The 23,963-nt window shown below is 40.1% G+C and overlaps 1 protein-coding gene across 6 annotated transcripts in view; it reads left to right on the forward strand.

Annotated features, from left to right (window-relative positions):
- ppp1r9a (protein phosphatase 1, regulatory subunit 9A) overlaps positions 1-23,827 on the forward strand; it is a 48,291-nt gene extending 24,464 nt beyond the window's left edge. For 3 of the 6 annotated variants that reach the window (XM_063899009.1, XM_063899011.1, XM_063899010.1), the window contains 16 exons: positions 842-946; positions 4,955-5,090; positions 9,992-10,144; positions 12,045-12,098; positions 13,028-13,257; positions 14,206-14,302; positions 15,086-15,218; positions 16,587-16,669; positions 17,602-17,743; positions 17,871-17,940; positions 18,793-18,841; positions 18,964-19,008; positions 20,160-20,282; positions 20,482-20,505; positions 20,721-20,903; positions 21,244-23,827. In XM_063899009.1, coding sequence (XP_063755079.1) covers positions 842-946; positions 4,955-5,090; positions 9,992-10,144; positions 12,045-12,098; positions 13,028-13,257; positions 14,206-14,302; positions 15,086-15,218; positions 16,587-16,669; positions 17,602-17,743; positions 17,871-17,940; positions 18,793-18,841; positions 18,964-19,008; positions 20,160-20,282; positions 20,482-20,505; positions 20,721-20,903; positions 21,244-21,426 — 1,810 coding nt within the window. In that variant the 3' untranslated portion in view covers positions 21,427-23,827. The remainder of the gene's footprint in view (positions 1-841; positions 947-4,954; positions 5,091-9,991; positions 10,145-12,044; positions 12,099-13,027; positions 13,258-14,205; positions 14,303-15,085; positions 15,219-16,586; positions 16,670-17,601; positions 17,744-17,870; positions 17,941-18,792; positions 18,842-18,963; positions 19,009-20,159; positions 20,283-20,481; positions 20,506-20,720; positions 20,904-21,243) is intronic. The other 3 variants (XM_063899012.1, XM_063899013.1, XM_063899014.1) reach the window with 3 other exon arrangements.
- Positions 23,828-23,963: the final 136 nt, after the last annotated feature.

The following is a 23,963-nucleotide window of genomic DNA, read 5'->3' on the forward strand; positions in this document are numbered from 1 at the left end:
TTAATAGACATTTGCACCAAATATTGTAGTGCCTTGTTTCAGTATATTCCAGAATGGTATTATGGAGCATGCTGAGGGGTTTCTGTGGTAAATACCTGGATGAAACTCTCATAAAATGATTGACCTTGATAAATTAGATCACTCTCCATAGTAGCTATGCTTATTTGATGGAGCATTTTATTTCATAAAGAAATATGATAATTAGACAAGATTCAAAGTCAGGAACTCTACAGTGAAGATCAGAGTGTAGTGTTTTGTTCTGCCTTTAAGCAGTAAAGAATAAGAACAATAGGCTGTTATGTTGAAAAATAGTCCTTATTGGTTTGGTTTTTAATGCAGATTTTTAAAGATGATTTTAATTGAATACTTAGCAAGGACGTCTCCTTTTTTTGTTCTCTATTCCCCTGTCCTGAAAACTGGATCATCAGGAAATTTCCCTTCATATCGAGAGCTGAGCTGACCTGTGATCGTGTCCGGAGCAGAATCCCGGTCTGTGTTTGTGGCTCAGGGCTAGAGGCTAGTTGGCCTTCATGTCCTTGTTAGCCCTCCTAGTTTCTTTTGAGCCTCATCTCTTCTGTCTCTTGGTTAGGCAATCATCTGGAGCTATCCCAGTGGAAATTTGAGACCGCAAAAAAGTCTGTCACGGCTGGAAATAATGAGAATCTACATGAAAGGCCTGGCCAGCTTGTTTGTCCCTTGTTTCGCTTGTTGTCACTTTGATGAATACGTCATTATGTCATCTGAAATGTTGCACTCGCTTTCAGTTTACTTGTACATATATTAAACTGAAGACAATAACACTTGCTCTAAAGTTGGTTGACAACGTCTTTCTCTGTGTCAGGATCAAGGTGAATGACCAGATCGTGGAGGTGGATGGGACCAGTCTGGTGGGCGTCACTCAGAGCTTCGCTGCCTCCGTCCTCAGGAACACATCCGGAGTGGTCAGGTACGACGCCACAAACACACAACCCTAAAAAAAAAAGCAGTCACAGCAAATTATGAGTCCACTGTGAAGTCTTATGATCATACATTTTATTAAAATGCAAAAAACAACTCTGCTACTTGTATCAGATGATTTGAGAATTGACGTTTTACAAAGAGGGTAAAGTGATGCTTCTTTTACTATTAAAAGGGTGACATTTCATCACGGTCTATTTGATCATAGGTGGTCCACTTCACTTGAACCTTAAATATAAGATATTATTAAATAAGATCAAATTTAGTTCTTTATTCAGTTTATTTTTTTCCTTTTTAATACATACACTTAAGATTTGTATGTACTGATGAGGATAATGGATTATCATAAGATTATAGAAGTGTGTCAAGCTGCTATCAGCCCCAAAAACCAGACGTACCGTCGTACAGTATCAGACGACATCACTAACAAACTGAAGCCTCTGAAAATGTCATTTTTTAAAACAGCACTTCACTATCGCTGCTCGGTTCAATTCTGAACGCTGCTCTTCCTGCTGTCACGGTGCAGAAGTTTGCAAAACAGCCGCTTTAAGCAGCCATGCTCACTGAGATTTTGTCTGGCAAGCCCCTTTAAGCCGTTACCATATCTGAGATATCGGATGATGTGGGAACACAATGTGACAAAAGTCTGGTGTGTTTGACAGTCGAGCAGATTTGGCAGGGGTGCATTTAGAGCGGTGGGGAGCAGACAGCATGGCAGGAAGTCTTTAAATTGGAAAGCCAGTGCTGTCCTTGGCAGTATTTTAATCCTGCCACCCCTCACTTCAACGGCTTGCTCTTGTCATTGTTTTTTTCTTAATATGGTTTACTGTTGTCTTTTGTATTTGTGTTTTCTCACCATCATCTGCTATCGAATATCCTGTCCTCTTCTCTGATTCCTATCTTTACTCTGTGCTGTTTTAACCTCTCTTTGACAACAAGAAAGCTTTGTTTACAATGTCACGCCTCTATTTGTCTAAATTAATTGAGCCATCCATCTTTATCTAGACAGCTGTTGAATAAATTAAAAATCCTCAGTGTCGACCCTTCTGGTCAGCATGTTCACTCTGGGAGTTATTGAAAGATAGATGTGTGTGTGTGGCTGAAAAAAGACATGTCCAACAGTATCAGAACAGATGCTGTTTGCTCAACTAATATTGACAGTGTTTTTTTTTTCAACATACCAGGATGTGACAATATAGGTGCAGCGGCCTTGAAAACATCCCATCCATCACATGCCGTCTGTTTAGCAAGAATAGATTAAGAGAGCGGTTCAGGAAGCTCTAGTCTTATCAGCCTAAGATCTAGAGTTACACTGAATTACTTACAAAATATAAAAAACTACACCCAGGGAATGAAAAATACACTTCTGTCACTATCTAACAGCAAATTGTAATAATAACTCGCTGTTGTTTTCCAAGACCTATTTTCACTCTTCCCTCCCTCTCTGCTCTCTCACTATTTCAGTCTTCACCCACTCACCCACTCACTCTTCCTCCTCCTCTTTCTCCTCAGTAAATCCATTTCTCTCTGCCTGATCACCAGAGGTTTTGTGACCAACTGTCCTAGATTTGCCATTTTAGCTATATTTAACCCTGACTTGCAGTTCCAGTGGCAAAGCATCCAGTTTTCAGTCAGAAGTTCTCCCCTGTTGGAGCACTTGTGGGGAAACACGAGCTCTTGGCAGCATCATACTTTTTCTCACTTTAGGAAGACAGTTGCTTGATTTAGACCTTGTTTCAGTCCAACATGGTTTAAAGCACATTTATTGGCTTAACTTTAAAGGGCAAAATATTTGTATGAACATTAACAGTAAAAGTACCTATTTACGAAACACACAGCGCTGTTAATTGTAAGGACACAAACAAGCAGAAACTCTTATTCTATGCACCTTCTTCTATTGATTGTTTTATCTCCAAATTAAAAGGTTTACAATAATTTTTTTCAACAAATCCAATGAAAATGTTCAAAAATGTACAATTATTTTAGCCAAAACCTGATATACAGTAGCGTCCTTACGCCATAAAGCTCCAGTGTTGTAAAAACAATTTAAAACACATATAGCTTCTTTTGGTAACAATTATAAAAAATATGATACCCAGCAGGCTGCGTTAGGAAACTACTTTGTCTTTAAAAAAATTTAAACCATATGCATCGGATGGGGCCAATCAGAAAATGGCTTCAGAAAGGCTGTCTTTATGAGATTTATAGAAACATCATGAATACACACTTTATCATGATGCATGAACAACTGCTGAATTAAGTTTAACAAAAGGAGAAAATCTCTACATGTACCCAGTGCGTTGGACCAGTCATATCTGTTAACCGTGACCCCGTCCTGACATCCTTTAATGCCTGTCAACCCCGGAGTCCATGAGATCAGTAGTGAAGGTTTCTGCGGTTGAATTGAAGCAGCGCTGTGTGTGGCAGCCTCACAGCAGCGGGAGGCCAGAGGAAGCTAGACAGACTCCCCATGCGTGAGGAGAAAGGCTATTTCCAGGTCAGCTGCTCCTCAGACCTCCCTGTTGTCCAAAGGCTTGTTCCAGTGCAGTACTTAACTTAGCAAGGGTCCTCACCTTTCTTTTTCTTTTTCTTCTTTTTTGTTTCATACTTTTTTTGTATCTGTCCTGCCCTTTAGTTGTTCCTTCACATGCAGATCAAAAATGCCTCTCTGCTGGAGCGTAAAGCCTTTTCTACTACGGCTTTAGAAATATATGAAAGAGCTCTCAGGAACTGAATTCACTTGATTAGTCCTCGTCTCCAATCCACTCTCTCTTTCTCCTTCTGCCTGTCTCCCTCTCTCACTCTAACACACTCACTTGTACATGTACAGTAAATAGAAAGATGCTTTTTACACACACACACACACACACACACACACACACACACACACACACACACACACACACACACACACACACACACACACACACACACACACACACACACACAGTTATAGGACCCCTGCTGTGTTGGAGGTTTTCTGGAATAGGTCAAAAGGAGTGCTTGGTTTAGTCAAAAATACACTGAACATGATGTGACGAGTAGCAGTGCCACTATTAACAGTGAAGTAACAAAATAGGAAGAGTGTATCCTTCTGCCCTGTGCTCTTGAATCTAAGATAATTATATAAATCTTAATCCCTTTATTATTCAACACACACCATTCGCACAGAGGCAGGTTATATTTGGGACCAACGTATTCAAACACCATTAATGCTCTTTCTCCCTTTCCTCTCACTTTGTCTACATGCTAATGTGATGTGTATTGTTGGTGGGTCCCACGAGTAACTGCAGTAGCTAGCAGTCAGTAGCTCGGAGGCAGAGCTCGGGGCTTTCTACATTTAGTTCCTTGCCAGGCTAATAACAGGCTCCCTGGCTGAGCTGACTGTCCTCTCATATTATTATGTGTGTCCCGTCTCCCAGCCCTGCCCTGATTCGTCAGCAGATATCGTTGTCATTGCCATGTTGCTGTGCGCGTCTGCTGCTCTCTCACAGTGCCTGCTATGCACATTTCTCTGGACAAATACATGGCAATATGAGAAGAAGATACAATAAATTATAGCACAAGTGTAATAGATATGTTTATATGCCTTTAAAGGTCATCATGAATAGGTATTGCGTGTGATAGATCTGTATATCTAAAATTGAAAAATCTCATCTGTAAGGAAGAAATGTTCAAATAATTACTTTGTCTTAAAATAAATTGTTAACATAAACAAATAAATAAGCCTTAAAAAGACGCTTAAGAAATTGGGATTTTTATTTACTAGAATTTATCATAGACTACATCTCCCATAAGGTATCATTTTGTAGGGGCAGATTCTCTAAAAATGAATATTTTTTATTCAAACGAGTGACACGGTGGAATTATGACTAAATGATGATGACTCAACTAAACACTACATCATTTTTATGTCAGTTGTTCTAAATGCACAGTCACTGTTATATAATCATATGTGTGTGGCCAGGACTGTCGTTAACAGTGCGTGTTGTTGCAGGTTTGTGATTGGCCGAGAGCGTCCGGGTCAGCAGAGTGAGGTGGCCACGCTCATCCAGCAGACCCTGGAGCAGGAGAGGAGACAGAGAGAGCTTCTGGAGCAGCAGTACGCTCAGTATGATGCTGACGATGACGAGGTAAAGACCACACTCAACCCGGTTCACTGTCTGGAAAGTGCATTCAATTTCTTTCATACATACTTATAAGATAATTTACCCCATAGTGTGGAACCATTTCCAATGTGCAAATAGGGTCAAATGCCCCCCTTGATAAAAGGAACAATATCCTTTATATCCACATTTATTTGAAGCTCATCTGCTGTCAGTTCACACACTTCTTATACATGACACTTCATTGGAAAATGTAAGCTGCTAGTTGTCACTTAATGTAAATCAGCTTCCTTCTCTTGACAGTTTCATGGAAGTTTTTGGTTATTAACTCCATAAAACTGACTGACAGTGGGCTTTGATGCTGGCACACAAAACACTCTCTCTAACAGACACCCACAAATTAAGAGGATGCCATGTGAGCTACAGTCCTAGAAAGCATCACTCAGCGTTTCCCCTCTGCTGCTTACTCACAGCCCGGTTAATCCAACAGACACTGAGCTTATGGCCCTGCAACTCTGCAACTGTGTGTGTGTGTGTGTGTGTGTGTGTGTGTGTGTGTGTGTGTGTGTGTGTGTGTGTGTGTGTGTGTGTGTGTGTGTGTGTGTGTGTGTGTGTGTGTGTGTGTGTGTGTGTGTGTGTGTCTGTGTGTCTGTGTGTCTGTGTGTGTGTGTGTGTGTGCCCTGGAGGTACACACATGCATGTAGACACACACTCAATGTAAATACATACTATAGTACCACAAATCAATGCATAGCACATCCTCACTAACACACCAAGCTGCAGTCATGTGTAAATGTACATGGTGAAACATACTAACCCGGGCTTCTCTGTTAGTAATGTTTGAGGTCTTTCAATTCCTGTTGAATGGTGGATGAAAAGCCTTCATGCATAACAAACTCCTCCCCAGGCCCCGGAAGCTGATCCAAGCGCTCCCATCACACATGTAACACTGTCAGCTCATATTAAAGCTCCTGCAGAGAGTTGAGAATTCAGCCATTAGCTACAATCTCACTGCTTTGCACTCTCTGATTTAAACACAGAGGAAACATCCCTCCTGTGGCTCTAGTCCTGCTCTCTGTTAATTCAGATCAAGGATGTAGAAGGACAATCAAAATTATGGAGAACAGTTTTTATATAAATATATTAAAACATATATTCATTGCCAATTTGGAAAAAGCTTCACTAAAAGTAACTATGAAAAGTAAATAAAGACAATATCTAATAAAACATTAAATATTGTAACCAGGAAATACAATTATTAAATAATCATAATAATAAAATAACTATTCTACATTTTAAATAGTAAATAAGTTCCAACAGTGCATCACAAAGCTGATTAAATAAGCTAAGCTTTTCAAAATAATATCCACTCACTGACTAAAAAGCTATTGTATTTTTAGCTAGAAGGAGAGATTAAACAATAATGTTTTTTGGGCGTTTATAAAGCCTTGGAATCTAAGAGAGAAGACCCAGAAAACGACCTTCTGGAAGTTTGATGAAAACTATTTGTGATCATTTGTCAAGAACAGTTTTCCAAAATGATTTGATCCTTGGGCAATCCCATAAGCAGTGAAACAGTAATTAAATTCAAGTGAACCCCTGCACCACAGATCCTCAGAAGGAGGCATAAACATAACAGCATTGATTGTATTAAAGTTGTTAATCCATACATACATTACCAACCGCTGTAAAAACACACTTGAAATCTGCCTGCGTTGAGCGCCAAGCTATCCATAATCCCTACGTAACTGCCGATAGGGTAAACAGTTACAAAACCATTACAAAGATCTATGGCGCAATAAAAGGAGCTCATCAATATTAATATCTCTATAAATATTAGAACAAGTTCTCACCGGGGGGAGTGTTGAGGGAAGTTATTTATCACTTTTGAGTGCTGCCTGCGTTGATCTGACGGACAGCTCTTTATTGGTGCTGGGGCTCCTGTCCCAAGAGGAAGAAATCCTTCCTCAGGTAGACATCACACACACGTCAGTCCAATTGTGGGTTTGATTATATCTGATCTAACACACATGCATGCCCACCTGTCAGCACTTAAAAGCTACACACACTGAAAGAAAGCATGGAGACCAAACATGCAATATCAGGTTTCCATGGGCTGTGGGGAAATATGCTCAGTATTTTTTGTGTGTGTTATTATATTTGATAAACAATTAAAGGAAAAGTGAAAAAGTTCATTAAAATGATTACATTTTTACAAATTCTGTCCAAACAAATATACAAATGTAAGCGTTCAGATTAAAAGGCTCCTTGTTCCCCTGAATTCAACAAAAAGTAACACAACAGTAAAGAATGAAAAGATCTATCCATGTCAACGCCAACATGGAGACACGTGAACACACACACACACACACACACACACACACACACACACACACACACACACACACACACACACACACACACACACACACACACACACACACACACACACACACCACGTTTGCTGTGGGGAAATGGTAACGATTTCCTTTTCTCAGGAGTGTTGCATGTCCGCAGAACTGGCAGTGTGAAGGTAAAAATAAAGTGTATTGGCATTTTGGCAATAAATCCATAAAATCCAGGTTTCATTATCTGGGATTTGGCTGATGTAAGGTATTCATTTTATTTGCTTATTCAGACTCTTTCTCATTATTTAAATCCAATATTTCAGACCTTGCTGCAAACATTCCCAATGACATGGATGCTTTAAATGTGTAAATTGCTATTTATTTTAACTCCTATATGTCTGGTATTGGAGATTTATTTTTATTATACTGAATAAAATGTAGATATTCAAAACTATTTCACTTTAAATGATAAAGGAACATTAGAAACAATTGCAGCATATAGAAACATTGACTCCAGTCCAAGGAGAAGCCCTTTCTCCCAGTGAGCGACAATCATTACATCACATCTTCCTCACATTAACATTCGCAGTGCAGATCATCATACGCCGAGCAGCCTCTAAACAACAGCGTATCTCTCCTTAAATCCTCCCTTCCTCCCCTGTATTCATGTGGAAGGAGGTGATCCATTTATCATATGCAAATTGGTGTTTGACTGCCCCGTTCACTGTTTAACTCCACCTTCAGAGAATGGGACCTTAATGTAGGATGCTGGTACCATGGCAACAAGCAAGCCTATTATGGAAATGGGACTCTATGTCGGCCATGCATGCAAACAAATCATGCCCGAGGTTGGTTATCAGGGTGGGAGATGGATGGAGGGAAGGGCAGAGGATGAGATCAGGAGGAGTGGATATCAGGCCAAAATGATGACAGAGGAGACTGTGTGTGTGTGTGTGTGTGTGTGTGTGTGTGTGTGTGTGTGTGTGTGTGTGTGTGTGTGTGTGTGTGTGTGTGTGTGTGTGTGTGTGTGTGTGTGTGTGTGTGTGTGTGTGTGTGTGTGTGTGTGTGTGTGTGTGTGTGTGTGTGTGTGTGTGTGTACTATATGTGTGTTAAAGATTGCGACGGAAAGACAAGCGAAATATAGATTGTATGTGGGTCAGACAAGCCAGGGAGAAAGAAGGTGGGGACAGTAGTGACTTTATTATTTACATTTAGATGATAAAGTAAATAAAAACGGAAGACAACTTGGACTGCTTGATATGAAGAGCACACTGACAGATGTTTTTTCACATAATAGCTCCACTAGAAATGTAAGGCTCCGTTAGTCCTCAGCCAAAAAGTGAATCAACCGATCCATTTAGATCTGATGCCTAATGGCCAACATTCATTTTATGTTTTTTTGAGAACTGCAGGAAAAGATAAAGTGCCTTGAAAGCTTGCAGCAGACTTCCATCAGAAAAAAATATTTTAGAAAGTAATATTTGATGAATCTATACATCTAGAGTGTGCTCTTTAGAGATACTATCATAGGTTTAAACCACACTCAATTTAACCACTAACCCATTAAACATTAGACAAGACCGTGACTCATATTTAATCATAATAAGAAGTGACATTCAAATTTGGCCGATGCAACTGGCCTATTTTAATAGAAAAAAACCCTCCTTATGGCCGACCAGGCTGTCAAACCAATTTATTTTTTGACAAAGTTTTGGCCAACTGAGTGTGTTACCACATATTTTATATAACCAGTAGCATTAAAATAGCCTTACATGATAGAAAGTGTAAAAAAGAGATGGCAGGAGGGAAATGGGTAGGAGTTTCTGGAAGTTCTTGACACGCAATATGCTGCACTGTGACTGGTGAAGCGTTGAGGAGAGATGGGAGAAAGACAGGGAGGGAAATGGAGAGATGACACACAGATGTTGCAGTTTGATAGCTGGATATCTGACTGGGCTTTTTCTCTGTTCAGGCTGTTCACTTCATATTGAAGGGTGAAAGCTTAGTGTACACCGAAGCATCGCCGGTGGGACGACAAAAGAAGCCTTTTCATTTCTTCCTTGCTAAACGAAGAGACGATTGCTTGCACATTTTTATAAGCTGTAGCGAGTAAACAGGCACTTAAATAAATGTAAGCTGACTTCATGCGTTTTGAGATTTCAAGTTGATTAATTGTAAACCATTCATCTAAAAAAAGACTGAAACTAAAGCCTGGCACCCTTAGTGCTTTACATGTATTACCTTTAAACACAGTCGCAGAGATAACCATCTCTCAGTATTGGTTATTTAATTAAACCTATTGTGAATCTGAAAACTCTTGTAACCATCTGGGTGAAAATAATATTCCATCTGCCGCACCATTATATAAAAAAATTGTGCCACCTTTTTCTAATCCAAACAAAGATGGTATTTGGATATTACACGTCTCTTTACCGGATTTGTTTTTTACATAATTCAATTCCAGCTCACTGGATCAGATAATACTCGAGAAAGTGTCTCTTATATTATTACACCGTGCTGTTTCATGTACTGTATTTTGCAGGAAAATGGACTAATCTGACTCTGTGTTTCCTCTCATAGCAGACAGGAGAGTACGCCACAGATGAGGAGGATGGGGGGGGGACGGTGGCAGGCGAGGACAAGAGCATCGAGGTGTTTGACTTGCCAGAGTCGGAGGAAATCTTGTCTCCCTCAGAGTTAGATGCCACTAAACTCTACCAGAAGTTCAGAGAGGTAAGGAAAATGTAGTCTGTCCCACCACATTTTTTCTCTGTCAGTGCTTTGAACTAACATTTGAAATAACAAATGCACCCACACACCCGAATAACTCAGCCGCAGAAAAAAGTTAATTCAATAAAACAACAAAAGACACCGACACAATGGAATGTAACACCCCTTTTTACTCGGCTGGGTTACAGTAAATTCTTTTGTCTAGATCTCAGATCTGCTTACCTTCCATAATTCCTCATCTGGAAGATTAGAGGCGTGAATACAAAAGCTACGTGAGACCAATGCTCATTACATCTCTAATTACCCATGTTCGGTTAAACACACAGATGAGGAGAAAAGGTTTTAACCTGAATTTGAATACATTTGTATCCTGATCTGAACAACTTTTCACACGACCGGCTGCTGAGAATAGAAAGCCATGTTGTCGAACTTTGGCCACCATCAATATCAATAAACCCACCTTTAAAAACGACAAATACAATAAATAAAAGCAGTTCACTGGCTGTTAACTCATTCCTTATCTTTATCATTGCGGGGAGCCGCTGATATCAATCGAACACTCCAGCACTGTTTTTGGCAGTGTAACACTTGAGCCTTTCTATAGCCACAATAGCTGTATGACACTTTGAACAAATGGCTTCAGCTGCACTGCAGGCACCGCCGGGGATATCGAGTGAAACTATAATGCAATCCCTGGTCTCAGGGTTTATACATTTCTTCCATTTTCTCAGTTTCTTGACCTCTGCGTTTTGTTTTAAAGACTCTCCCATTTCACACTTTGTACTTTTCTTTCTTTAATGCATTTTACACAAAATCGGACAAGCCTTTTATACAAATAATACAAAGGTGTGACCATTAAATAACTCTTGCGGTTCGACAGATGTCATATCTTTCTGAAACCTTTTTACAACACAACTTGTTCTTATCACAGCAGATGCCAAATAAAAGCAAGATGGTATCGATATTATCAGCATCATGACACTGAACTTTGTAAGGTATTTAAAAGTCAATCCTTCATATCCTTTGTTAGCTTGTGAGAAAAAAGATATTCTAACTGTGAATGGACTCAGTATTTAAAGTATAGGTTCACGTTGCATTGAAATATCATTACTCCCTTTTTTTACTGGACAATAATAAATGCTATCCTAATTTTAAAAAAATGGATTTGCGAAGTTTATGTGAACTTGTGAGACTTCAGCTGTAAATAAAGTGGGTATCCTCAAAAAGTTATATCCACCGGTGTGCATGTGAATATCTTGTATTCTATAAGTCCTTTGAGAGGTGACAAAGACAGGAAAGCATCCATTTACCAAAGTCCCTTCGACCCTTTCCTCTGTTTCTGCCTCACTTACCAGAGCTCTCATTTGCTCCTCTTTCCACATCTCTAGTTCCACATCCTCTTCTTTCTCTCTATCTCATCTTCATTTTTAGTTCTGCTCTGTCATTATCCCGATCCCGCTCTGTCTGCCTGCAAACGACTGCTCATTGCAACTTCCATCACTCATTTTCCCCTCTCTCCATTTCCAACTCCATCCATCTAACATGATACACTTCAGAAGATATGCAAGCCTTTCTGCATTAAGATTTAATCCGTTTTTAATACGTTATGGAATTTTATTGAAGTGACAGATTTTTTGATTTAATGCTATGCAAAATAACTTTTTTTTTTAAGTATCTAGCTTTTCATCCATCTCTGTCTGTCTCTTTGCTCTCCCTGCCTCTCCTCTGAGACTGTGTGTCAGAGCTTGCAGCTGGGAGGCTGTCAGCTGAGGACAGGGTCGGCTGCCTCGGTCCTTCTCACAGTATCGACAGCAGAGCGATTCTATGCAGCCATGCATTTGATCACTGACCACCCTCTCTTTTATCTTCTATCTCCTCTTGTCTCCGCCTCTGCTTCCAACAGCTCCAGATCAAACATACAGTGACCGAGGCCGAGATCCAGAAGCTTAAGAACAAGGTAAGAGATTAAGAGTGTCAGTGTGCGGGCGGGTAGCGGGTGCTGATGACAGAAGTTTCTCCAGGTTAAAAGTATTTGTGAATGAGATGTGGGGATAGTGTCAGGACAACAGGAGGAGAGGGGTTCAGGTTAGGTGTGAAAAACACAAGCTGATCTGATCAAGCTTTTTTTAATAGGCTGCAATAGTTTCCTTTTCAAATTGTAACCTTGCCAGAAAGTTATCACAGTTTTCTCTTTTTTCTGTGTAGCTCTATATGCATATCTACAGCGTGGAAAAAATTAAGAGACCAATTCAGCATTATCATTTTCTCTTGTTTAATTATGTGTAGCTATGTCTTTGAGTTAAATGATTATTATTTATTTATTGTATTCTATTAACTACAGACAATTTTTCTCTGTGTTGGAATTCAACAGACATTGGAGTGGCTGCCATACATGTAGAGATAACGATTTAAGAAACATTTGGAGTGGTCTCTTAATTTTTTTCGGAGCTGTATTTATGTTTTCTTAAATACACATATGAAGTTTTTAATTGATATGCTTTCTCAGATGTTAATGACTTAATTTGAGTCATTCCCAAATTCCAAGTGCTAAGAGTTTAATAAGATTAAGTTCACCCCGAGAAGTGGTGCTTAAAAGGCTTTCTTTAGAAGTTAGAGTGGATCCACTTTCACAGAAAAATAAATTGATGCAATTCAGCCTCTGGAAGCCTTTCTCTTTGACAAGCTTTCTGTAATGTTATTTCCACTTCTAGGTCCACAAATCTAGGTTTGTTGTCCTCATTGCAAATGTTAACGTAGTTGCAGACAGTACATTAAAACTATTTTTACTTGGTTTGATGAACAAACTGTATAGTAAATGGGAAATGGTCAAATATGATGATGGCTTATATTTATTCCTATATTAAATGTGTTTTCGTCCCCTCCCAGTTAACGTCAGTGGAGAGGGAGAAGCAGCGCTGGGAGAAGGAGAAGAGCCAGCTGAAGGCCAGCATCGAGGAGAACAAGGAGAGGATGCTGAAGCTGGAGAGCTACTGGATCGAAGCGCAGACCCTCTGCCACACCGTCAACGAACACCTGAAGGAGGCGCAGGCACAGTACCAAACTCTGGAGAAGAAGTACAACAAGGCCAAGAAACTCATCAAAGACTTCCAGCAGAAGTGAGTTAAATGCTCCTTGGATTGAGGAATGAGGGAGGAAGATTGTAGCAAGATATTTCAAGCTTTTTTATGTCAAGAAATCCCAGTTAGATGAGGAGTTTAACCATAATTTGACAATAAGTAGGTGAAATTGTGGGGTCAGAACCCAAGGTTAAATCTGTTGGTTCTTGCTTAAGTTAGCACATGTCATATTTTGTTCTATAGGTAAAAAAGATCATTTGATTTGGATTTTCAAATATAAAGAGATGGATTTTTTTAGGTATGTTCTTTAATATATGCACAACATTTCCAGGAAATATGATCTAAGAGGGATAAACCAACTGTGTTCCTTACTTGTAGGAGAGACGCTTAACAGCTCTAAATGATTTCTAAAAAACTTCCTTCACTTCATAGCAGGAGATAATTTCGCAAGTCCTGCCATTAAACATTTGCTGAAATAAATCATCCAGGATGAATTCCTTCATTATTCCTTTTTACAGCTTCCTTTGCTTGAATGAGCAGAAAGAAATCCACTGCATTTCCATCTGTGAGGCAGAGCAGCTCTTTTTATAGCCGAAGTCTTATCCAATCCCAACAGTAAGAGCAGAGTCTCTTATTCTCATGCAGCGCAGCGCCCCTGCTTTTCAGTGTGTTGATCTCTTTGGTCAGTGCCATCACTACCTCTCCAGCTCAGCTCCAGTCTGACGGCCTCTAATCGGCTGTGGCCCTACAGGCCAACTGGAAGCTAAATGATGAAACAAACTCTCCCTGCTGATCTGTAGTTGAGGACTGAGCTGCAGAGAGCAAAGGAGCCGAGAGGGACTGGAGGAATTTAGTATTCTTAAGATACATGAATGTGTGTTTTATAGCTGTAGATATGTGCACACACACATAGATGTATCTTGTTTCCCTGAGTGGGCATACACCTACTCACCACATTACGAACTCCCCTCCCTCTTTTCTCTCCAGAGAGGTGGAGTTTATCCAGAAGGAGGATGGGGAGAGGAGGAGGCTGGAGGAGGCTGAGAAATCTCACCTGGCAGAGATCCAGGGACTGCAAGTCAGGGTAAACCAGAGCATCTTGTTTATCTCTCACATCCATCTTCTCCTGTAAGCCTCTCTGTGTTTGAGTCGTTCTGTATGTGTCTGCAAAATTAGGTTTATTCACCTCCAAACAACACAAACGTCCTTGAAGCTGAAATAGTATAATGAATGCTGCAGTTCTCCTGTTCACCTGGCACGTATCTTTATCCTTCTGTGTTTTAATAAAGCAGCTGCACATATGTGAAATAAATGCCCAAATAGTCCTCAAAAAGATCCTTAACTGCAGTCCCCCACTTCTGATTTCTTTCGGCAAGGCTTTTATACATCCAATAGGCTTCTCCTCCTTGGACAGTGACAGCAGGTGTACTCGGTGTCCCGGGGCCTGCAGTCGGCTCCATTGTCAAACTCTGTATAGATTGTTCTGCTTTTCTGGTCTTAAGACATGACAGTTGTGCTGTTTTCTGCTCAGGCCATGCCCCACAGTCGAAAGGGCAGTCAACTTAACTGTCCCCTGCTATTATTCTGCACAGTGAGCTTAATTCTCTATGGCACTGCATTGTGAAGGGTGAATGGTCAACTGGGCGCGAGCACGAGTCGGAGAAAAACAGTTTAATCTGTAATTTAAGCCAACAGCGAGATAGGGTAGTGCTTTAACTAAACTGATGTGTTACTTAACTGGTGCTTTCCATCAAAGTGAATCAAAGATAAATAATATGAGTTCTTTTTTTCTATGCTTTAAAGCAGCTTTTTTCCCAGGTAAGTGCCTACGGTTGAGTCATATTGATCGGTTACTCTCCCTCCGCAGATTGCAACATTAGAGTCGGAGCTAATGCAGCTGATGAAGCAGAACGGCATCCAGGTCAACAACAACAACAGCAACAGTGCTGAGAGGCTCAGCGCTCAGCAGAACAGCCCCAACAGAGCGGCAGCAGCCAGAGGTGAGTGTGTGAGGGGACCCCTACTCACCGCCTGCATCATTATGATGTTATTGATTTATATTAATAGTTGGGGGAACTATTTTCAGTGAGAATAAGGTAAAAGATCAGTACTACGCTCTCTTTGTGCTAAGCAAAGCTAACAGTCTCTTGGCTACAGTTTCCTATTGAACGGCCACACATATCAGTACTATCAATTTTCCCACACAACACTTAGCAAGATAGAAACTATATGTTTCCTAACATGCAGAACTATTTCTTTAGGCTCTCTATCATTTTTATTTCATGTTTCTATCTGCTTTAGACGCTGAGAAATATAAGATTTAGTCAATCATTTTTTGAGTAGGTTGTTTTCCAACCATGGTAAAGTTACTGAATGCTTTTCAACGGGGTGCCTAAGGTCTAAATGGATTGATTAATGCAGTGACAGGTCAAATAGCAGACAAATATATAACCTGAACATCTCTATATAGTTGAGATATACAATCTTAAATAAATTAACCGAGATACCAAGATTTATTTGTCCCCAAAATAACCCGTGAAGTATCCCTTAAGCTTTTTGACTCATCTTGCCCTCTGAAGATCAACGTCTCTTGTGACACAACAAAAAGAAAACGCAGCACAAACACTCACAGACACTGAGGCCTGGGCTTTCTACACACACATCCTCATCCTCTGCTTTGAACTTCACACACAGTTTCACCTCTGACTCTAGTTTAACCTCTTCAAACAAAAACAAACTTGTAATTCCCTTTTTGAGGCACATCTGTCAGATTTTGTTTTCCGCAAGTCTTTGTAAGCTCCGCCGGCTTCGTTTCAGCGGTGCATCTGTCAGATTGCAGTGTGCACAGATATCTGATACTGTACAGTGCAGACGGGATTGGATCTGCGCTGATCCGAGTGACGCATCCCATTATGCAATATTAACAGGGGGGGATTGAGGGAGACTGCTGGAACAGGATGTAAAGGAGAGAGTGAACATGTGGGAGGAGAAGACAGAAGCTGCTGAAATGATCATTTAAATTGAAATGATTTCAGTTTTTGTCTCCTGACAGCGTCTCCCTGTGCACTCAGGAAATGAGCAGAAAAATGATAATTGCCTGCCTAATTAATGATGTTACTTTTAAAGGAAGATTTGATATTCTTACGGCATTGATGTGTTTTTAATAGACTAACTCAATGGGGGTGTCAGCACTGAGGCCAGGCTAAATGGAGTGCTTCTTAATAAGACAAAAAAAAAGGACGAACGGCGATAATTAAAGGACGAATGCTTTTGGTGAACAAATTGATCAGACAGTGTGTTCTTTTTATCTTGTCAAGTTAAATCACAGTTGGTTTTACTCTCTCTTTCCTTTGTGTGTGTGACTTTAGACCTGAGGGAGGGCTCTCCGTACTCCCCCAGCAAAAAGAAGAGCCTGAGAGTCCGAGACAGCATCAGCTCCACAGAAGGAGAGGTTTGTATCCAAACACACACACCTGCACCTTTTCCTTTTTTTAGTGAGCAATGGATTTCTTATTTCACAACAAGTTGAAATTTCAACCAGTGTGTGTTTTAGAATCAGGTTTATTGCAAAGAAGGTTTACACAAAGGTATTTGATTTTGTGTATAGTGGGGCATAGAGGAAAAAATAAAGGTTTGCAATAAATTCAAATTTTCTTAAAGTGAATGTCTTTAATTTACCCCAAGGTGTTTGATTAGTGTGTGTGTGTGTGTGTGTGTGTGTGTGTGTGTGTGTGTGTGTGTGTGTGTGTGTGTGTGTGTGTGTGTGTGTGTGTGTGTGTGTGTGTGTGTGTGTGTGTGTGTGTGTGTGTGTGTGTGTGTGTGTGTGTGTGTGTGTGTGTGTGCTCGTGTGTGTGTTCATTAGCATCTTTTTGTGTGTGTTCCCCCTGTCCATTCCGCTGTACCTCTCTAATAGATTAATCCTACGTGTTGCTCTGCAGCACTAATTGAGTCTGTGGCGCCGTCACAACTCGTTGTCTCTCCCAGTCTGATTATAACAGCCACTGTCTTCTTCTGGATGGAAAGGCTAACTTAACTCAGCAAGAGCAGGGATGAGTTCAGATTGGATGAACATCTTCAGATCAGACTTGGCAGGAACACAGGCAGTGTGAGGCTTCCAGGGGAAACCAGGGCGCTGAATTAGACATGGTGAAAGTATGTCAAGTGACTTCTTTCAGATTGGTCTGCAGCTTCAGATGTTCGGAACACTTTTCATTTGATTGCACTTTTTTTCTTCCTGTTTTTGTGACCTCTTCTGAGCTTTCCTCTTCAGTATTTTGATTAACTTTCAATTTAAACGTTTCCCTCTCTCCTCATCTCACACATCACATTTCCCCCTCCCTTCTCCATTTGCTTCATCTTTTTTCCCTTTACGTCTGTCTTCAGGTCTCGGAGGGGCATGGCAGTCCCGCCCACAGTCGATCTGGTTCGATTCGTAGTGTGGCTTCTTATGATGGAGGGGTCCTCAGGGCCCCTGGCAGCACAGAGAGCTCCCCCAGACGAACACTGCACCATCCGTCCACTGCAGGTCAGTACTCCTGCAACCTGACGTCATCCAATAATACAGGATTGAATAGTCACCAAAACACCTGGAAATGTATCTACTCATCACTTATAAGAAGTGATCTCACTGGGGGGGTGTTTTTTGATCACAGGTTCTCAGTCTCCTGCCATGTCGCGCCCCTCGCACTGTGTGGAAGAAAACAGACAGGCAACAGAACCGGGGTAAGAGGAGAACAGTGGAAAGCCATTTTCTGTCACATACCATCTAGCTAATGCAAAAGAAAACAGCTGATTCATTTTTCATGAAATAAATGTGTATCCCAATAAAGCATTTATAAAGAACTTCCTACTGTTGTAAAGCAATATCTTGACTGCGGAATGGCTCAATTATTTAAAAGGAAAGGATATGAGGAGGAAGCTACCATTCATGGGATAATAAAACAAAAAGATGTATGAAACAATTACACTTATTGTTAGCCAAAATAATTAACTTTCTAATTGCATTTCTAGTTTCTAATTAAAGTTTAATAAGAAACCAAATGAACAAAGTGCAGGAAATATGTGACTGTAGAAAATGACATCATCTTTAACAGTGAAAGACGGTATAGTGGGAAATATATTAGGTTTTGATAAGGTACTTACAACTACAATGCTTGTTTGCTAGCTTTAAACTGTATATTATTTACTGTTATCACAATGATCCCAGAGCCTCACATGGGAACAGGTCAATAATAACACACTCAGAGTTCCACTGTTATTTTGTTATGGTCGTCTGGCATTACGATAGGATAATACTTTAAAGGTCAGATCAAGTCTGAAATTTGTCTTGCGTCACAGCAGCTCCAGTTGCAACATTAACAAGGACAGATATTAAGACACGATACAAGAAAAGCAGACATTAAATGACATATTGTGGGTGAATGATGAGCAGAACATCTGGATGTTTTAGTTGTATCTCTCCTCAATGAGTTCAGGTCCAGTAAATCTTTATGAAGATGTGGTCCAGAAATCATTATGACTTTATTTTATTTCCCCCCTCCCTCTGTTTCTCTTTCTCTCCCTCTCTGTCTCCAGCTCCACAGAGCCGTCAGCAGAGGACAGTACAGAAAACCTCACGGCTAAGGTACATGAGGTTTGGTTTCTGCACATTTGGCAGATAATGATTCCCTTCACAGAAATGAACAGTGATTTACATTAATGCCATGACATTTAGCTTTGATGTGTTGTGTTGTTTCTGTTGAACAGAACTACCTTACATGGCCCCACTTCTTCTCCTATTCATATTATTTGGTATTGTATTATTTTGTGTTTTGCTCAATTATACCTCAATCCACTGAAATGGAAATGAGTTCTTTAACAGGTAAACAGGGTTAAGTGAGATTATAAAGGGAATTAAAATGCTTGATTGCATCATAATTGCAAGGAAATCAATGAATAATCCAACATAATCCTAAATATTTCTTATAATCAATGACTTTCGCTACACAAACATGTTCTGGATGATGTATTTTGAAGGATTCAAATTTGTATAAAAATCAGCCCGCAAATCAGTTTGTTTCATGATTCATTTTCAATCAGCTACATGTCATACTGATGCAGTAAGATTAAAGTCATTAACGTGGACATCCGTTGCAGTGTAGGAACTTGCATGAAGACTATTTCTAATCCTGTGTAATATCACATGTGGTTACCCGAGGATTAAAAAGGAGATTATTTTTGATACTGCACCAACCCAATCCATTTCTCTCTCCAAGGACATGCTCTGAGCTTGATATGGATAAATCAATGCAGAATGTTTTCACATTAGTTATGCAGAGCTTTTAAGTGAGGATTCAGCCCAGAGAGCTAAGAGTCCGCAGGATTAGTTTCCCTTTCACCTCAGACAGCACTGGTATTCAGAGAACTCCATAAAGCTACAGTTTTAGCCGAATGTAAGAAGCTTTAGACTTTAAACTCAAAATCTGATATAAATATAATGTTGCACCAAAAAAAAAGTACTTTCTCCTTAAGACAAACTACTGCTTTTTTTTTTACAAGTATTAACTTTTCTCCTCCTAATTGTCCATATTTCTCAGTACCATCAGCTTGTCTCTGTGTGTTTCAGCACAATCCTAATACTGTACTGTAATTCCACAAACATCCACACTCTGGCACACTCAACATCTTCAAAATGAGAGATGTGCGTAACCCTGACATCTCAGGGTCTTCCAAACAGCTTAGATCTATTAGGCTATTGTCTTGATAATTTATGGAATGTCAAATATTAGGAAGAAAAACACCAATCATTGTGAGGAAATGTCTTCTTGCTCCTAATTCACTGCCTCCTCTTCCACTCTTTAAGAAATAAAAATAGAGAAGCACTCCCTCTAATCAAGTAAATTCAGCCTCAGTGCCAGTTGGCTCTCACCACAAGTCTGATGATTGTGTTGTTGGTTTCTCAGGGACCCGCTCTGAATGATGATCTGAGCGCCGGCAGCAGCAGCAGCTCGGTGGAGATCAGCGGCCTGCTGAGTGAAGCCAAGATGTCAGGACGCTCACACACACTGATGCTCTCCTCTGATGAGGTACACATACTGACTTCAAATACTCGCGTTTTTAGTGAAGGTTGTGGAAGGTGATGTACTGCATTATCAAAATGTTGAAACATATATTTTACTTGAGCTCGATTCAAACACAAAGTTAAACTGCTGTAGTTTAAGCCACACTTTTATACCTATGTTTAAAACCCGATATCTCTGTTGTTTTTAATGCTGCCACATTCAGAGTCTGGATATGATAGATGACGAGGTGAGACCTGTGTTTTTATTGCATGCTTGTGTTCATGTGTCTGTGTTTCGTGCCCACACATTATTCATGGTGTTTCTCAAAGAGTAATATATGTTGCTAAAGAAAATAGTTAGTTGTATAGAAAGACGCACTGTTGATGGTTAAATCCTACATGTCAGAGGTGTAAATTCATCTGCTTTTTCCTCTCTGTTCCGTCCGTCTCTCTCGCTGTTCAGATCCTGGACGAGGCACAGTTTTCGAAGCAGTATCAGTGGCAGAACAGCAGCATCACAGAGTGGACCTCCCAGCAGGTGGCCCGCTGGCTCATGGGCCTCAACTTGGAACACCACATCCCAGAATTCACTGCCAAAAATATTGATGGAGAGCAGCTGCTGCAGCTGGAGAGTCCTGAGCTTAAGGTAAGGCTTTTTTTTAGGTTTTTATACGAACATTTTACAGCCAGTATGAACAAGAAATAGCAGTGTAGCTATTCCAAAAATATGTTCCAGGGTGAAACATAGTTTGTCTTTTAAGCGTAAATATTGCAAACAAAATGCACAGCAATAGTCAACTTAATGCCTTAAAAGTATGTTTTAAGGGTTTGTAAATAAGTGTGTAGTGCCTTAAATTATGCTTCAGCCCTAGATGTTTTTCTCTTCCTAGTAGTTTATCTTTGGTGATTTTGGACAATTAACAGATGTATAAGTACATAGGTAGACCAAAGAAATAAATATACTTATGCATGTTTATTTATTTCAGGCCCTCGGAGTAACCTCTTCCCAGGACCGTGCCCTGATCAAGAAAAAGATCAAAGACCTTAAACTTATGATGGAGAAGGCCAAGAGGAACAGAGAGAAAGTGGAGAAGCAACGAGAGAAGCTACGGAAGAGAGAGCTGGAGGAGCAGCAGAAAGAGGAGCGCAAAGAAAGCGCGGCAGAGTGAAGTGAATTGTTCCATCACCTGCCGCGTTACTGTAGCACCACACCACGTAGCATCTCGAGGATCAGAACGTCAGTAGGCCCCACAAATGAACCCTGAGGGACACCTGCTCAGTAGTTCAATAGTTCTCAGTGGTTAAGCTACAAACCCAACTGTCGGAGATTGTTGAGTAACTTTTTCACCAAGCAAATCAAACCAAAATGAGCAGTTGGATAAAAAATATCCCCCCCGTTCATTTGCCTCATTTTACACCCATCCTGCGTTTTTAGCCACTTAAGATTTTACTCATTTCTATTTATTTGCTTTTAATTGCTGTAAATTAGGTTTATTTATTCAGAGTAAGTCTGTGAAGTTAATCTCATCCTATATCATCTTCAGAGCCGTCTACATTACCTATCACAGCACCCGTATATATGTACAGTGATAAATACAGATATGTCTGATGTGCCATTTTGATAGACTTATGTATATCCTGTCGGTGAAATCGCTCTTTTGATTCGCCGAAGAACATACAGGTCAGGCCTGTTGGGTGGAAAATATGAGGCAGTACTCGTGCCCCACCACTGGGTGTCCCCACACTGCTTACTTTCACCACTGAAGGAGGCAACACTGGAACTTTCCCACAGGAGCTGAAGCAAGTCTCACTGGGAGAAATAAACCCTCTTGATAATTGCAAGAACACTGGAAGTGCAAACACTGTACATTTAACCTCGGCACTGACTTGTCCAATGCTTACAGTCTACATGTACCATATAAAGCGGTTCACAAGGTATGATTGATGAAAACTACATATTGAACTGGTTCTAATGGATACTTCAGGTACAATGTAATTATGAAATGTGTAACTTACCAAACCTGTACCAGAAAAACAAAAAAATGTTGAATGAAACTTCCTGCTTATATGCATAATGTGGCTTTGACAACGCTTGTAACCTGCTTTTGACCTCTTTTTATATTCTCTCTCAACAACAAAGTTATACCCTGCCGCTGCCTTTAGAAATTCTAGAGAAGTAGAATTTTTCTGAACACTTCCCGCTTCTGTGTGAGTATGGAAACACCTTCAGTAGACATTTCTAACATTTTTTTTCATGAAAGTGTACAGTTCACCATGCAACACACTTTGGAATATTCTGAATATTATTAAGGAACGCTGCCATATAGACGAGTCGTCTCTGCGATGCAGGACAGATGCAGGATGCACCTGATACTACTGATGTTACACTGGAAATTGCAACGGATAGATGCAATATACTTTTAATTTTCCTGTAAAACCGGTTCAATAAGACTTTTGATTTACCTGTTAGATAAAAAATATATAAATCTTTTGAAATTATTTTGTATTTTATGCAATTATTGTTTTAGGGTTACGAGACATGCTCCCTGTGTTACTTCTTTAGCATTCCCAAGAATCACTCCGTAGATTTACAGTAAATACAGAGACATCAGAGTCACCGTGATCCTATCAAAGGCAGCTTTGGTTATGATTCCCTCTCCGTCTCAAGGGCCCTGCCTGGTGTGCTGTAAACCGGTTTAGATGCAATGCCACAGTAAAACAGGAATCATTGATCTATTAATGCTATTATTTATTTATTTCTGTATTTAATGAACTGACTACTGTTTATGATGACTTATATGAAAATAAGAGTACTATTAACACCTAATAATGATTTATCCTTGATTACTTCCTATTGCCAAAATATAAGTGAACCTGCTCATTAAAAAGTGATTTTAGAATAAAACTGTCGTTATGAAATGAAAGATTATAAGTTTGAAAGTGCAAAGAAAACGCAGAAATGCTCCCTCATCGTGCTCGTGGTTTTCCTCTAATACAACCATAGTGCTGCTCCAGTGCAACTCCAATAAACTGCTCATGTTGTATTCTTATGGAATATTTTGTAACACCTGAACCTTTTCTGTGAATACCCCCCCCACCCGAAAACCTCCCCTGTCAGGTCAATCCGCTGACTTCACTCTTTTGACTCTTTTGTATGTATAGTAAAACACTGAGAGCAATACGCTGTACGAATCCTAAAGCCTTGTTTTCTATCGTGTCAGTTTTTTGTCTGAGGGCTGAGGAGGCTTAAAGGTTTACCCCCGAGGCCATAAAGTGACTCCGGATCTTTTCTATGTGCTTGCCTGAGCTTGCCTAGGCATGATGAAACCAACGTATGGATGAGACCCTGGTGCTCCTGGCAGGCGTTTGAGTCATGTCCTGAAGGGTTTTTCTTTCATGTACGTAGAGAGCAAAAGATAATCACGACAAACTGCTAGCCATTGCTTTGACTCTTAAAAAAAAAAGCTGTGCTTGTTCTCCTCTTTCTCCTCCTTTTTTGTCCTTACCTTGCTCTCATTTTTCGCATTCTGAAAAGTTTGAAAGGGCAGCTACCTGTCACACTGAATAAAATGTGCGGTCACTGTCTGTTTTTGTTTCTTCTTTTACCACCGTTTCTCTGACTTCAACATAGTTTTAGAGGTCATTTGTTAGCTATAGTCCCAAGGAGCAAAAACTGCAAAATTCACATTATAACTGTTAATGCTGG

Source organism: Eleginops maclovinus, chromosome 13 (assembly GCF_036324505.1).
Source record: "Eleginops maclovinus isolate JMC-PN-2008 ecotype Puerto Natales chromosome 13, JC_Emac_rtc_rv5, whole genome shotgun sequence".
Classification (NCBI taxonomy): domain Eukaryota; kingdom Metazoa; phylum Chordata; class Actinopteri; order Perciformes; family Eleginopidae; genus Eleginops; species Eleginops maclovinus.